The sequence below is a fragment of the Lissotriton vulgaris genome, chromosome 1_1, assembly GCF_964263255.1.
Source record: "Lissotriton vulgaris chromosome 1_1, aLisVul1.2, whole genome shotgun sequence".
In the NCBI taxonomy this organism is placed as follows: Eukaryota; Metazoa; Chordata; class Amphibia; order Caudata; family Salamandridae; genus Lissotriton; species Lissotriton vulgaris.
The window spans coordinates 1,012,510,918-1,012,527,158 of NC_141685.1; the positions used below are offsets into that span (position 1 = coordinate 1,012,510,918).

General features: G+C 48.8%; 1 protein-coding gene across 2 annotated transcripts in view; it reads left to right on the forward strand.

Moving 5' to 3' along the window:
- Positions 1-16,241, forward strand: part of LOC147748415 (uncharacterized) — a 114,767-nt gene that overhangs the window by 40,917 nt on the left and 57,609 nt on the right. Inside the window, exon 4 of one of the 2 annotated variants that reach the window (XM_086961284.1) lies at positions 4,182-4,305. In XM_086961284.1, coding sequence (XP_086817410.1) covers positions 4,182-4,305 — 124 coding nt within the window. Of the gene's footprint in view, positions 1-4,179; positions 4,306-16,241 lie in introns of both variants that reach the window. The other variant, XM_086961293.1, reaches the window with a different exon arrangement.

The window sequence follows — 16,241 nt, forward strand, 5'->3', positions numbered from 1 at the left end:
CCAATGAAGTGGCATCCGTAAAAATGGTGGCCTGCCACTATGTAGGACCGAGAAGACCACACAGTGAGGGTGGAAGGGCACTTTCAGCAATGGAGATCTGAGAGGAGAGACATGAAAATGCACACCTGAGCCAAGAGACTTCACTAATGCTGGAGCTACCACGGCCTCAGCCAGAATTGAAGGGCCTCCATACCTCAACTGGCGCGTGGTACCAACAGGACAGATAAGGCTTTGAGGCCCAGAAGACAGAGGACTTGCAGAACCAAAATCAGTGTTTCCTTCAAAAACAATAGAATCATATCATGAATGTTAGCAATTTTTTCAGGGAGAGGAAATGCATTAATGCAGGTCACATCCAGCACCACACCACACCAACCATCCTCTGTGTGTCCTCGTGTGGGGATTAGGTGTGACGTGTGGTCACTGATGGAAAAACTGACGTTGTGCAAAAGAGTTGTGGTGCACTGAAGATACTCTTTGACCAGCAGAGGGAACTAAGCCTTCACAAGCCAGTAATCCATGTACAGAACTACATCGACTGCTGAACTTCCAGGCCAATCTGCCACTCAGCCAACACTTTGATGAATACTTACGTAGCGGTCAAAAGAACATATGGTAGTAGTGGGAACTGGTAGTGTTGGGACCCCACAGTGAATTGCAGGTAATGCCTGTGAGTGGTGAGAATCATCAGATGGATACTGGGATTTCTGAATATCTCTCAACAAGAACCAATCCTGTGCATTAACGACCAGCAGAACCTCACTCAGGATAACATGTAGAACTTATCCTGATAAATGAAGAGGGTCAAGAGCCATAGGCCCTGGACGGACTGAAAATTGTAATCCTTCTTGTAAGACAAGAAAGTAAAAAAGCTGTTCCCTCTCTCCCTTGGGAATCATTTATATTGCCCCTTTGTTTAATAGGGCAGGATTCTCCACCTCTAAGATCGAGGAATGTGCAAGAGACCCACCTTCCAGCCCCCTCTGAAGCTGGTAGTGGCAGTGGAGGAGTCAAAGGGGTTTTGATGCAGCAGATGCTGCAAAAGATGAGGCAGATCAGAGCTGTTGCAGCTGAATATGTTGCTGTTCCTTTGATCCACCATCTCCCTGAAAGGAATGATAAAGCGGGTAGGGGAATTTTTGGACTGACTGGGACAGTTGCAATGAGAGTTGTCCCAAGGGGAAGCTGGGGAAGCAATGTAACTGCTAGCGGATATGCTTCACTAGGGCGGCTATTCTTTAGGTGGCTCAGGTAAGCATCAGCCTTTTCCCAGCAGAGCTTCTCACCATCAATGGGCATGTCCTTGAATGCTGCCTGGAAATCCCCTGACAAGCCTATGGAATGTACCCAAGTCTGCTGGTTCTAAGTAGCCACCTTGGTAATGGATTGAGCCATTGTGTCAGTAGAATGAAGGCAGCACTTCAGGATTTGAATGGCGGTATCAAAACCATTGTGGCCTTGGTCAGAGAAGCGGGCATTGTAGCCAGGTCCCACAAGGCATTAAAGTATCTGCGAAAGAAACATGAATTGTACGCGGTGCACAGAGCTGGGTTGCCGGTCACAAAGACTTTCCTTCCCAGGGAATCAAAATCGACTAGCCTCACGATCGGGAGGAGTGATGGAGAAAGAGTTAGGAGTTATTTGGCAGATGATGCCTGTTGCACTAAACTCTCTGGTGTAGGGTTTGTGGACAAAAACATTTGGTTGGATGGCACAAGCATATGGCCTTGTGCAATTTATGTGTGGACTGCAGAAATGTTTCTTCCAGAAAGCCAAGAGCTCTTCAGTAAATAGCAACAATGGTTCAGAGACCGTTAGGAATTCAACCACAATGTTGGATTTTGTTACCGCAGTGGCAGTTTCAGTGCTGCAGCTACTTTCCGTACCACAGAGGTTAAAAACCAGACTCCTTCCAGGCAGATTTCCGGGCCTTAGGGAGGTGCTGTGACTGAGGTTCTTCATCAAACCAGGCATTTTATTTTTCTGTTAAGGTAATGCTAGTAGATTTCAAAGATGATAGCGCTGCTAAATTTGGCTCGGACGGTGATGCTGGCGATGGCATCATAGGCAGTGACAAAGATACAGAGGCCAGCATCTTCATAGACTACAGATTCTTTAGAAGCAGAGCCAAGGACAGGGTCCATGGAGTCAGGCAGCAACTGGTTTGGAGAACTCATAAATACCAAACCCAAAGGATCATGCCCACCTTTGGGAAGAGGTCCAGAGGGTAGGGGCTAGTATTGAAAATATCCACCATGGCCAAAGAAAAGCTTTGAAAAGATAAGGTTGGTCGACGGTGCTGGGAACTGCCAATTCATCTTTTTTAGAAGAAGAATTGGCTACGATGATGAGGAAGGGACCAGCGCGGGAATGGGGCTGGTGAGCATCTGAACGGACCTGGGAGCAGGTGGGTTGCCTTCAGGAAGAAGACAGCTTTTTCATTCTGTGTTTTTAGTTTTTCTGAAGGAGAAGCTAGGGAATAGCCTTGTGAGCCTTCGCATAAAATAATATGACTTCCTGCTTCCTAAATGCTTTCAGGTGTATAGAGGAGCAATAGTGTCAGGTTGAGAGGCCATGGTTGGCTGAGGCTCCTGGACAACATGTACCGATATTGTGTGGATCCGATAAGGATTTTGCAATACCATAGACAGTGTTTAAACCTCGAAACCCTAGTGGTGACATTTCACCTAATTGCTGTCCAATTCATTGAAGATTTTTATCAGTAAAACAGCGAGAAGTGTTCTGGACCCACATCAATGAGGCATGTTAAGAGCAGGAACAGGCCCCATATATAGCGGATATTGTCCTATCCTGGATGGATGGAGCTGCAACTGTAGTTGTGGCACCACCTAGCAGTTCTGGAGAAATATAGCTGGAAAATGTTTCCAGATCCAGCCAAGTGGGGGGATCTATGAGAAGTATCCATCAGAACAAATGTTTTATTTTTATAGAGTTTCTATTATTCTTTAAACTGTTTCTAAGTGTGCCCAGTTTTGAGGCGTGAGGGAACTGAGACAAAAACACATTTTTCACCAGATAACATGTGCATGCCAGGCCAAGAACGCAGACCTCCTGCTTCTACATCATGCACCTTAAACACTAGAAAGAATTGTCTTCCTAGAAAATGGATTGTTGCTATTCTTTGAAATGGAGCCATGGGTGACCTTTCATCTGATGAAGAGAAAGCATTAAGTTTGCATTTTCTGGTGAACAACAAACTGTATGAGGGAGAGACCACTTCACATATACATACATGGGGGACAATTTAAGGTTTGGTGGAGGGAGAGATTTATGTTGTTCATTTTTCCTGCCTGAAACTCCAGTGTTAGGAGCCTAGTTAGCAACGGTGCTGGTCACGTAGGGAGAAGGCTCATGCATGCCAAGAACCTTTCTTTCTCTGTTTCTCACAAGGAAACCTATTTTTGGGTGTTTGCTTCTGAGAAACAAAGATCTTGCCAACTAGAATGCCTTGAAATACCAGCCTGCCTTGCAGTGATAGTTTGCTATAAATCCTCCCACCATGTAGGAAGGTGCCCGTTCAATTAAAATATCCCATTAGAGCAGGCGTGAAGTGAAAATACAAATGGGTTGTGGGACAACTCACCCTTTCCTAAAAAAAGATCCTTGAAATCAGAATTTAAGTGAACAAACTATTGAACTTGGCCTTCAGTGGGAGGAAAGGTTGAACATATCACATCTGCATGATAGAACCTTGGCATTTAAAAGATCGGCACTTTCCCGAATGACATCCTTAATTTCCATCTCAAAATCAACCCCTCTGACTACCCTTAATCTAGAACAATCAGAGAAAGATCCAAGGGGTAACCACTTGGGCCAAATAAGAGACAGTATGCAACACTCCATTCAAATAGATTGTGCATAAATGGTTTTCAAGATGCCAACGAAATAGAAAACAGACAAAGATGTCTATTTAGTCCTTAAAAAAGGACCAGCCTCTCAAAGATGGCATTGTGGAGTATGGATTAGGAAGAATACATTGATTGAGGAAGAGGGTGACCTGGTAAGGACTTTCACAGGAGGAAAGATAAGTGTCGAACAGAAGAACATGAGAGTAGGCAGGGGGGAAGGGGTAAGGGCTGAACGTCAACAAACGAAATACTAAATACATTACACTTGTGTAATATAACATTTATTTTTTCTTACTTTCAAAAATTCTCCAGAAAAACTTGGATATGGCCCTGACCAAAAACATTCTTCAGGCCGACCATGGTGCATTGGAAGCTGAAGGATCCAGGAGTGAGGCTGCGGAACATGTAGAAAGTCGGAGAAGAACAAATATATCCTGTGAGTGGAGAATACATGAGGCTGCTGCATGTGGTTGCTGAATGAATAAATTAACTTATGAAAGTTAAACATGCCAATAGGTCTTACCATCAGCTTCTATTGCAGAACACAAATATACCATCCAACGTTGATAAGCATTAAGATTATTTATACCAATAGTCACAACATAAAAATATACTTACACCCATGCATATAAAGATAAACAAAAACTGGCAGGCATCTTAACCGGTTGCCAAACCAACTTTCTGAACCAGGCCTCCAGTAGGTTACTTTGATCACTTTGATCCCTAATCCTATATTATAAACAATCTAATTATTCATGATACACCAGGCTCTCTTTACAATCATTCCTGTATACATCCCCTTTTATTACGGATGCCCACCTTTAACTAGCTTTTAATATCCCTGCAAATCTAAAATATTCTGGAAGGCTTGGTTGCAATCCAAGTTTCCCCACTGACTGTGTTTTGATCCTATTGATATAATGAATGGACCCTAACAGCTTGAAAACAATTCATGAATCAAATAATATTTGGAATTTTATGGCTAGATTTTGGAAATTGTGAAGTCCAAACCTAAGGAATGTAGGATGTTTTTTCCATACGGATTACTACATTGCATGAATTCCTTCCAAATAATTTTTAAGACATGAATTTGGAGCTTTTCTATAACTCAAGCTGAATCAGATTTGAAATAATAATTAAAAATGTAAAACAAAATCTGAATGACAAATGAGAATACTTATTAATGTAAGAAGATCCCATAATTGCAGTTCTTTATTCTTTATACAGATGCCTCAGCTTATCTAGTCTACACAAAAAAAATCAATGAATGGACACACACATTTATTTTTAGGTTTCGCCTGGCGAACAGCTGCGCAAGCAGCGTTTCGCGCAGGCGAAATCTTATGTTAGAACAGTGTGGCCTTAGTTCCGCCTCTCTCTTCCATTGGCTAGCTCCATAAATGGAGGCTAGCCATTGGAAGAGAGATATGTCCGTCATTTACCAAGGCAATTGGTGGGCGTTCCGCCGATTTTTTCTCATCCTGCCCCTTTTAGCACGTCATTGCGGCAGTGGGCGGGTGTTATATATATTTTTTTGGACGCCATGTTTTGATCATTTGCTGCCGGAAGATGTCCAGGTGTGTGCTGTTTTATTTTTCTTGCCTTCTTGTGCCCGTTCCTGCCCCCCCTCCCGCTGTCCGTTTGCCCGTTCCCACCCCCCTCCCGCTGTCTGTGTGCCTGTCCCCACCCCCCCTCTCGCTGTCTGTGAGCCCATCCCCCTCCCACTGTCCGTGAGCCCGTCCCCCTCCCGCTGTGGACAGACTCCATGTCTAATGTGCTGTCTGTGTGCCCGTCCCCACCCCCCCTCCTGCTGTCCGTGAGCCCGTCCCCCCTCCCGCTGTCCGTGAGCCCGTCCCCCCTCCCGCTGTGGACAGACTCCATGCCTAATGTTTGTAGATTGCCAGCTCTTCGCCTCTTATCGTTTGTCATCGGGGCGACCCCTCCAACAGCACAGGGCTCTTGGGTTTTAGTATAACAAAGGCATCGGACATGCGGACAGTCTTCGCCTGAAGTGTGCACACTCACAAACTGGGGTGTCATTTTGGGTCTGGGTAGGCGCATCTGAATTTACCCCGTGTTGCGGTGGCCATGCCATCTGGATATTAACCCATACATGTATGGTGGCACTACTCGTAGGCCACGGAGGCTGGCGGCTACGGGGGCTGGGTCAGGGGCCTCTCCAGGTTTAACTGTGTTGATTACGAGGAATGCGAGTGTGACATGCATTCCTTGTCACGATTCAGAAAAGGGGGTGGTGATGAACAGAGTGTCTGAATTAAGCAGACCACTCTTACCCAGTCCAAAGATCAGGGCTTGATCCATCACCGTTATTTATCTCACTGCACCATCCCAGCTCAGAACCTGGCTATATGCAAATCAGTCTGTCCCTGGCCCAGTGCATCATGGGAACAGGGCAGACTAAACTACCAAGCCAATTCTTCACCAGAATGGAGACAAGCTACCGGGGACCGGTTTCTGGCATTTCAGCCGTCGTCGGCCCGGCTTGCTTGAATCCTGATGGTGCAGTGAGAAAGGGACTCATGTCTGAGTATACCCTGCCACACCTTGTCAGACAGGTAGGAACATTGGCTCCGGGGTGTGCGGCCTGTGAATGATTCACCAGGAGAAATTAAACAAAGCAGCTCCCTTTGATTTATTTGCACAACCCCTCAAATTCTGCATACTTCCATGTCAGGAATCATTGCATTTAACTAGACCTGGATATTAACTCCTGCTCGGCCACCGCGCCCAACATCAGCAGAGTAGGTAAAACAGATGGAAAGGAAGAGGGGGAAAAAAACAGTATCATAAATGTGAGCAGAAAAAAAGTGTAAGGCAATTTGCGGCCCCATTTCAGGGAGTGCTGGCTTAAGGTGGTCAGAGGTGACCTATTCTACAGGGACATTCATGTGTGACGCGGCACCCCCACAGAACGCAGTCAGTGTATATAGATAATGTGAATAGAAGGCGGCCCTCCTCCTTCCTCTCGACCAGCTTGGAAAAGCCAGCTCCATAGTAGAGGACACAAGTCCCCCAAACACCCGCCCCCAATGCGGCGCAAAGCGCCCTGATGCTAATTTCCCCCAGTGAGGCGCTAATGGAACACATCAATGTCGGGTTCATTTGCAGGTCTCCGCTCCTCCCAGTGCCATTGGCAGGGACCACCCCCTACAGGGAAGCATTGTCCGGGGCTGGGAATGTACACAGGGCAGCTCTGTGACGCCCATTGTGTGTGTGCACCAAAACTCGAGGCACACACGGGACTGGGGGAGGGCGGGGGCTGGAGACAAGGTCAGGGGTGGACCCTTCAAGCACTCTTCCTTCAAGATGCACTTGGAGCAGAGTTAGCCCAACTAATGCACAGAGCAAACTTCATCCAGGCAATCACTTCCTTGCTACTCGTAGTGTCGGTACAAAATGTCCTGTAGCAGTGTTGTGAAGGGCACGTACACTCACTTTCAGATGTAAATTGTGCAGGCAGTTAACACCTGCAGATTAAAGCACTGCGTTGAGCCTAAAAAGAGATGCAATTCTCATACCCTGGTACTCTACCATTTAGGGTGATGCCCTTACGTTCTGGGTGGGTGTGTGTGGCTCTGGGTGTGTGTGTGTGGCTCTGGGTGGGTGTGTGTGGCTCTGGGTGGGTGTGTGTGGCTCTGGGTGTGTTAGTGTGTGTGGTAGTAATTTCTGTCTGCTGAGCTCGTCCGTAGGGTACAATAGGTCTCACATTTGCGAGAGATTAAGCTATTGGCAATGTAAATGACAATCCATTTATTTATCTGTTTTCAAAACCAACACATAAATACAAATTTTGTCATTTACAATGCCAATAGCTCTAACTTTTCCAAAGGCGAAACCGTTGCATTGTAAATGCTTGTTAACATCTGTATCTTAATTAGGGGTGGTAGGTAAACTTCACTCTGCCGCCAAAGTTTGTGGAGTTTTGCCACTTCGCTTGGAACATGGAGTTCAGCAAAAACTCCTCCAACTGCCAGAGGAGAGTAGTTTACAGGCGTGCTCACCCCTAGACTTCATCCCTCAACCACTAGTGCACCAGGAGGTGCGTTTGAAGAGTAGTTGAGAAGGTGGATGGGGCCTCTTGTTGTGGGGGACTTACTAGTGGCAACAATAGGCGTTCCTGGCCCCCAACGACCCTCAGCAACCAAGGGGAGTTCATCGCCCAACCAGTAGTGTGCCAGGAGGCCCCTCTGCAGAGTGGTTGAGTAAGGGGGCAGGGCCTCCGATGAGGTCTCCGCAGTCCTGCTGTGGGGGACTTACTTGTGGGAACAATAGGGGATCTTGGCCCCCAAACAACCTCAGCAGTCAAAGGGAGTTCATCCCCCAACCAGTAGTGCACCAAAAGGCGTGTTTGCAGGCAGGTTGAGAAAGGGAGCAGGGCCTCCAACAAAGTCTCAGCAATTCCACTGTGGGGCACTTACTTGTGGCAATAATAAGGGCTCTTGGCCCCCAACAACCCTCAGCAGCCAAGGGGAGTACACCCCCCAACCAGTAGGGCGCCAGGAGGCGCGTTTGCAGAGTGGTTGAGAAAGGGGGGCATGAACTCCAACGAGGTCTCAGCTACCCGCTGTGGGGGACTTACTTGTGGCAACAATAGGGGTTCTTTGCCCCAATGACCCTCAGAAGCCAAAGGAATTAATTCCCTTACCAGTAGTGCGCCAGGAGATGAGTTTGCAGAGAAGTTGATAAAGGGGGTGGGGCCTCCAACGAGGTCTCAATAATCCCGCTGTGGGGGACCTAATTGTGGGAATAATAGGAATGAATTCTTGGCCACTGTTAGATTTGGGGGTCTCTAGTTGGCACAGGTAGGTACTTGTGACAAATAGGGACCCTTGCCTCTAGTCAGGATAAGGGGATTACACTCCTAAATAACTCCTGCTCACCCCTTTGGTAGCTTGGCACGAGCAGACAGGCTTATCTCAGAGGCTGTGAGTAAAGCATTTGTGACCACATGCAGTAACCCAGTGACAACACTACAGATGGACACCCCACAAGGTTTTATATAAAAAATAAGTATACTTTATATAGATTTACCACAAGACCATAAACAACAAAAAAAACACACAATACTGTTACTTTAAGATGGCAGATTTAGCTTAGTTCAGTTCAGTTCTTAAGATGCAACACTTTGCATCAATGTACCTTATGATGCGTTGCGCTTCCACGACGAGCAATGTCTCAGCAAGGGAAATGCGGCAAAGTTCAGGTGCAAAGAAATAAAGACGTGAAGATCTTCCAGATGCGGCACGCTTCTCTGGGGATGCGAGAAGTTCTCTGTTCGATGCGTGGACTGCAGCGGCGACACCCTTATTCAGAAGTGCGACGGCAACAGCTTCAGCTGCGACACTCTTCTCCCACATTTACGTGAAGCTTCTGCACAATGCGACACCTATAGCGGCAACATCCTTGTTCAGAAATGCGACTTCCGCAGCTCCGACCGCGGCGTGCTTCTCGGGGGATGCGAGGCTCTTTCCTCGATTTGGTGCAATGCGACAGTTCCAGCGGTGACACCCTTGTTCAGAAGTGCGACGGCAGCAACATGACTGCGACACGCTTCAACCTCGTTGCGAGACTCTTCTCTCGATGCGGTGCAGTGCGACAACTCCAGCGGCGACACTCTTGTTCAGAAGTGCGAAGGCAGGCAGCAGCGACGGAGAAACGCTTCCTCTTTGTTGTGAGACGCTTCTCTCGATGCGGTGGAGTGCGACAACTCCAGCGGCGACACCCTTGTTCAAAAGTGCGACAGCAGCAGCAGTGACGGCAACACGATTCGTTTTCGCTGAGTCGCGCTTCCAGCTCCATGCGACATGCAGTCCCTCAGAAGGCCCAAAACAGCAGCAGTTTAAAGTCTGTTGTCCCTGAGACTTCAGCAGGAGGCAAGCTCTTTTCCAAGTCCTTGGAGATCCTTCACAAGTTGAAAATAAAGTACACAAAGTTCATTTCTCCTTCCTTTGGCAGTCAGACAACCACTGCAGGCCAATCCCCCAAGCAGCACTTCAGCTTAGGGATAGTCTCTCCTCAGTTTCTTCAGGTTCCTCTCCTCAGCAAAGGTTTCTTCTTGTAGTCCAAAAGTGATCTAATTTCTTGGAATCAGAGTTCCAATATTTATACCCCAAAATCCTTTGTCCTCTGAGGGCACAGGGGCCTTTGCCTAGTCCAAACCAGTTCTGGAGCACTCTGTTTACAACTCCTTTTTTCCTTTCACAGTGCAGGGCAGAAATATCAGACGCCCCACAGGAGGTGGAGCCAGCATTGTGGAGGAAAGGCACAGCCTTGGAGCACTCTGTTGACATGATTCCTTCTCTCCTTTCACAATGCAGGGCAGAGACATCAGACGCACCACAGGGGGTGGAGCCAGCACTGTGGGGGGCAAGCACAGTCCTTTTCAGGTTCCAGGTGCAACTCCTCCCTCCCATCTAGATGCAGATCTCTCTATTCACCACTGGGCGGACTCACCCTGTCTGCCGGAATCCCCCAGCCCTGTCACTCAAACTCCAGACAAGGAATACACAACCTAGCAGAGGCAGGCTTGGGTAGTTAGACAAGAAAATACCTACTTTCTAAAAGTGGTAATTTCAAACACAGAATGTTAAAAACAACTTCACTAAAAGATGTATTTTATCATTCTGAGTTCAGGCATACTTACCTCGAATTTCTACCATGTTCCCCGAGTCAGTTAGGATTATAAAATATAATAATCTAACTGCCCATTCTGGCCAATGTGTAAGGACCCCACAACACTCACCTTCTGTTTGTGGGGTGATCCCGCAGGGACGACGTGGACAACCCCTCCGGCTCCCTCTGTCTCCTAGAAAGGACTAAAATACTAACCAGGGTGAAGAGGGGACGGGGGTGGCTATCTTGGAGAATCCGGCAATGAAGCAGCGATAGTAGTTCGCAACCCCAGAAACCTCTGAACTTACTTTACGGAACCAGGGAATGGCCACTGTATGATGGTTTCCACCTTCTTGGAGTCCATCTCTATATCCCAATAATTCCACTGTGGTGGTATGGGAGATGCTCTTTTCCAGCTTGACATATAGTCCATGTTGGTGCAATTGTTGCAGAACGGTACGCACGTGCTGTATGTGTTCTGCCATGTTCGCTGAATAGATCAATATATCGTCGATGTATACGATACAGAACCTGTTGATGTACTCCCTTAACACCTCATCAATAAAAACTGGAAAGCAGCAGGGGCATTGCAGAGCCCCAAAAGCATGCCAGGGTATTCGAACAAGCCGTACCGTGTTCTGAAAGCGGTCTTCCACTCGTCCCCCTCTTGGACCCTGGCTAGATTGTAGGCCCCGCGCAAATCCAGTTTGGTATATACAGCTGCGTCTTTCACTTGGTCCAACAGGTCTGAGATCAGCGGTAGAGGGTACCGTTATTTTATCGTTATGGCGTTTATGGCCCTAAAGTTGGTGCACGTTTGCAAATCCCCTTCTTTCTTTGCCACAAAGAAAAGAGGGGAAGAGATCGGAGACCTGGAATGACGGATTAACCCGTTCTGTAGGTAATCGTTGAGATAGCTACGAAGATGTTAATTTTCCTTTTCGGTAAGGGAGTAAACACGACTGCAGGGAAGCGTGGATCCTGGGATGATGTCGATTCTGCAGTGGAAGCTCCGATGCGGTGGTAATGTGTTGGCGCCTTTCTCATCAAACACTTGGGCCAGATCCTGGTATTCCTCAGGGAGGTCCCCCTGTGCGACCAAACCCATTCCATTCAAAGGCAAAGCACAGGCTTGTAATGGTCGATAGATGGGTAGCAAGAAAGAACACAATGATCCAATGCTTCCTGGTTACCCAGTCTATGTGGGGATTGTGCTGTACTAGCCAGGGAATGCCTAGTATCAGCCTGAACTGTGGGGCGTCAATGACGTCGAAGGTGATGGTCTCCGTGTGCTTGTTGTCTAGTGCCATTTCCAGGTTCTCGGTCTGATAGCAAATTAATCCAGAGGTTAGATCTGTGCCATCCACTGCCTTGACTGTTTCTGGTTTCTGTTTTGCTATACTGGACATGCCCAAGCTGGCCATGAAACTGGTGTCTATGAAATTGCTGGTTGCTCCTGAGTCTATTAAGGCAGTGACGCACCAGGATAGTCCAGAGGGGGATCGCAAGAACACAGGCACGCCCATGTGTTGATGGTTGACATAGGAGGCAGGGGTCTGTTTTTTCTTGGCAGACAACCCGAGTAGACAGACCCCATTTGCTACTGGGTTGCCTTGTTTCCCAGTCCATTTCCTCTGGATATTGGAAGAACGAAAGGCGTTTTTTCTTTCGATTTGCGGGGTTTCACGGGACACTCCCTGACAAAATGGCCGCTGTTGCCGCAATATAGGCACTAGTTTTGTTTTCGCCTTTTTTCTTTTTCTTCTTTGGTTAAGGGACCACGGATGCCGCCTATCTGCATGGGTTCCGTGGTATCACGGTTTTTGTTTGCTTCTCTGTATACGGGGAGCCTGGCCTTGATCCCCTTGGATCTTTCGGTCCTACCTTCCTGTAACCGATAGTTCTGTTTGACTACCATGTCATTGAAGGGGCCGATCTCCTCCGGTGGTTCGGTCATCTGGGAGATGAGGTCCTTTAGATCCTCCCGCAAGCCCTGGTATAAAAAAAAAGACACCTGTTTGGTCTCTGATCATCGAGCTTCCACTACCAACCGGTTGAATGTGGTAATGTAGTGTAACAAGTCAGTGTTACCCTGCTTCAGGTTGAGTAGCTCGTTATCTGCAGCTTGAACAAACGTATGGCGCGCAAACATACGCTGCATGGTTTCTTTGAACATCGGAAAATTGTAGAGCAATGGTTTGTCGTTTTCAACCAAGGGTATGGACCACTGGGCGGCGTCTCCTCCCAGATAGGAAAGGACAAATGCTACCTTGGAGGCGTTGTCCGGGAATGCAGAAGCTCGAGCCATGAAGTGTAAGTGACATTGGTTGAGGAATATACTATACTTGGAGCTGTCGCAATAAAAGCGTTCTGGGGCGGCTAACTGTACAGGATGCTGGGCTATCACTTGTATGGGTGAAGAAGCAGTAGAGGGAGAGGACGGGGTATCCCCAGGAATAAATATTGGAGGCCTCAACAGCCCTTCCTGCCTGACCGAAGGGGATGGCCCCCAAGGTCCTGTAAGACCCGTGCCCATCTGTCCTTGTAAGGGCATTATATCCTGTCGTAAGCTATGGTTTTCCGCTTGTATGTTGGCCAGCATAATGGCTTTATCCTGCAGAGTGACTCCAGGGTTGTCCATGTCGTCCAGGCGAGATAATAAACGTGGGCTTCGTATTCTGTCAGGACCCCACAACACTCACCGATTGTTTGTGGGGTGATCCCACAGGGACGACGTAGACAACCCCCTCCGGCTCCCTCTGTCTCCTAGAAAGGACTAAAATACTAACCAGGGTGAAGAGGGGACTGGGGGAGGCAACCAGGATAGGGTGTGAACAGCGTATTAGGATGCTGGGAGTGATCTGCCCTCTGATCCTCTGGGGGTTCTTGTGGTGGACACCGCCTAAGGGGATGGAACAGAGGGGTAACACACACCAGACACTGGCAGAGAAAGAGAAACTACACAGAATAGAAGAAAAAGGTGTAGTTACCTTGGATGCAGCGCATAAGAGCAGGAAGACCAGTCAGCAGGTTTCTAGATCCTCATGGTGGCAGCATTGTAAATAATCCCTAGTCCAGAAGTAGTTCAATGGCATACTCCTACCCATACAAGGGTTGCCGTGAAAACAAAAGAAGGGTATGCGCTCCTGCGCTGGGGAGTGTGTTCAGGAAAGAAAAGCTGTGGTTGCTTGGGTAAAAGTGAGCGAAGTGCTCCTCTGCTCTGTGGGAAGAAACAAAGGAAACCCAAGAAAAGCGCTTCTGCGCTGGCGGAAGTAAGGGTGAAAAGAACGCGACCCTGTGCCTTAGTATGGGTCGTGAGTGCAGGTGAGCGCTCCGGCGCTTCCTTGAGCAAACAAAATAAACGCGACCCCGTGCGTTCTTACACGGGTCGCAGGAAGGTAATGCTGAGTGCTGGTGAGCACTCCGGCGCTTCCTTGAGCAGACAGACAAAATAAATGCGACCCCGTGTGTTCTTACACGGGTCGCAGGAAGGTAATGCTGAGTGCTGGTAAGCGCTCCAGCGCTTCCTTGAGCAAACAAAATAAACGCGGCCCGTGTGTTCTTGCACAGGTCGCGGGATGGTAATGCTGAGTGCTGCTGAGTGCTCCGGCGCTTCCTGGTTGCAACAAAAGTAAACGCGACCCTGTGTGCTCTTACACGGGTCGTGGGAAGGTATGCAGGCGTTCCTGCGCTGGGGTAGTGGCTAGGCTTGAGAAGGCACCCTTGCGCGGTCCTGAGGAATTCCCGTTGCAGGTAGAGCCTTCCCTCCTGCGAAGCTCAGTGCGGCAATACGATGCGCAGTTTACGGTAGCCTCGTTACAGTTAAAGGTCCTCCTCCGCAAGTGCGGGTCAGCTGTTGGCTTACGGCTGATTCTGTCTAGAACAACTAGACGGCCGACCTGCTCAGCCAACCTCGGAAGGAAGAAAGAAAAAAAAAGGGGGTGGCGCGCGCATACACACAACGCCTCATGCACCAGCCATCCCAGAACCAGGGAACATGACACTATGGAGAACAGGTAGCCTTGCAATAGTGAAAAACAAAAATGGCTGTAATTCACTATTAGGACATGCCACACACACCAGGGCATGTCCTACCTTATACTTACAATGCTCCCTGCCCTTGGGCCTACCATAGGGGTGTCTGATATGAAGAAAAGGGAAGGTTTAGGGACTGGCAAGTGGGTGCACTTGCCCAGTCAGCATGGCAGTACCAGACTGCACACAGGCTCTGCAATGGCAGACCTTAGACACAGATTTACAGGCTGCTTCCGTGGGTGGCACAACCAGTGCTGCAAGCCCACTAGCAACATTTGGGTTAACAAGCCCTGGGCACACTCAGTGCACTGTATTAGGGTCTGACCAATAAACCAAATTGGCCAATCATGGAATCATTAATTCATACATCAATTTACAATAGGGAGACCATATGCACTTTAGCACTGATCAGCAGTGGTAAAGTGCCCAGAGTCATAAAACAGCCAACAACAGGTCAGAAAAAATAGAGGAGGAAGGCAAAGAGTTCAGGGATGACCCGGCAAAATGGGCCAAGTCCAACACAACCCCCTTCCAGCCAAAACTCAGGGTAGACAATCACTACCTTGATGGGCTTTCCTGCTTTGGGCGATAGAACCTGGGCCTGGCCCGCAACAGCAGGGGCATATTCCAGTTCTACGCCAATCTGAACCCATTTCAATTCCTCTGTCCATACTCTCAGGGTCCACCAAGCTAACCCATATGGAACCCTTCTCCTCACCTGTGGACACCATCTGTCTAGCACCTAACCTTATCTTGCTCACAGGTGTGTCCCAACAGACAGACAGCAAGCCACAGTGGCCCCTGACAGTAGTTAGTGATGATACCCAGGCCTTATGCCTCTCAGGGCTCTCAAACCTCCGTGGCGTCAGAGAACTGGGGGCAGTAGCCCCAGGTGCTTGGCACCCTTTGTCCACTCTCCCACCTGACAGGTCAGGTATGACATCCTGGCACTGACCCACCAGCCCTAGGCCTGTACCCGGCGGCTGGACCAGAGACTGGGATAGGCTCTCCCACACCCAGTCCTCATCCTTGGGGTTCTGTACCCTCCCACCTGGAGGGGGGTGGGGGACACCTTGAACCTGACCCTCCAACCTAGGGTCTAAACACTCTAGTTGAACCTGGGTCAGAGGCGAGGACTCCCTCCCTCTGCACCCTGTTCCAGAGTGCTGTACCCTCCCACCTGGAGTGGTACCTCTAGAAGCTACATCGGTCAGGACACTGTTTACAGTTGCCCCTTCCTCCAGGTCAGACAACACCTGAACCTGGCTTCCCAACCCAGGGACCCAACCCTGCGGTTGAACACTTTCCTGGCAACCCAGGACTTCCTTGGGAGCACATTTGCTCCCCCCGAGGGTGACATATAACTCATGTGTTGTGTGACAGTCTGCCTGGCGCAGATCTCCCGACCCCTGTCCATCTGACAGTGTGCGAAGATCCCCCAGGATACAAGTGGTGTCACCAAATTCATTCACTGGTTCCTGACCCACTGGTTCCTCCACTAGGGACTCTTTCCCCCTCTGACCCCTCAGTCTGGACCTCTGTACCCTCCCAACTGGAGCGGCACTGCCAGACACCAGAACTGATGGAGGTCTGATTACAGACACTCCCAGTTCACCAGACACTAGGGGATCCCCCTCAACGGGCAGCCCATCAGGACAGCCTAAGCTTCCCACCTGGTGTTCCCCTAAAGAACCATCCAGGCTC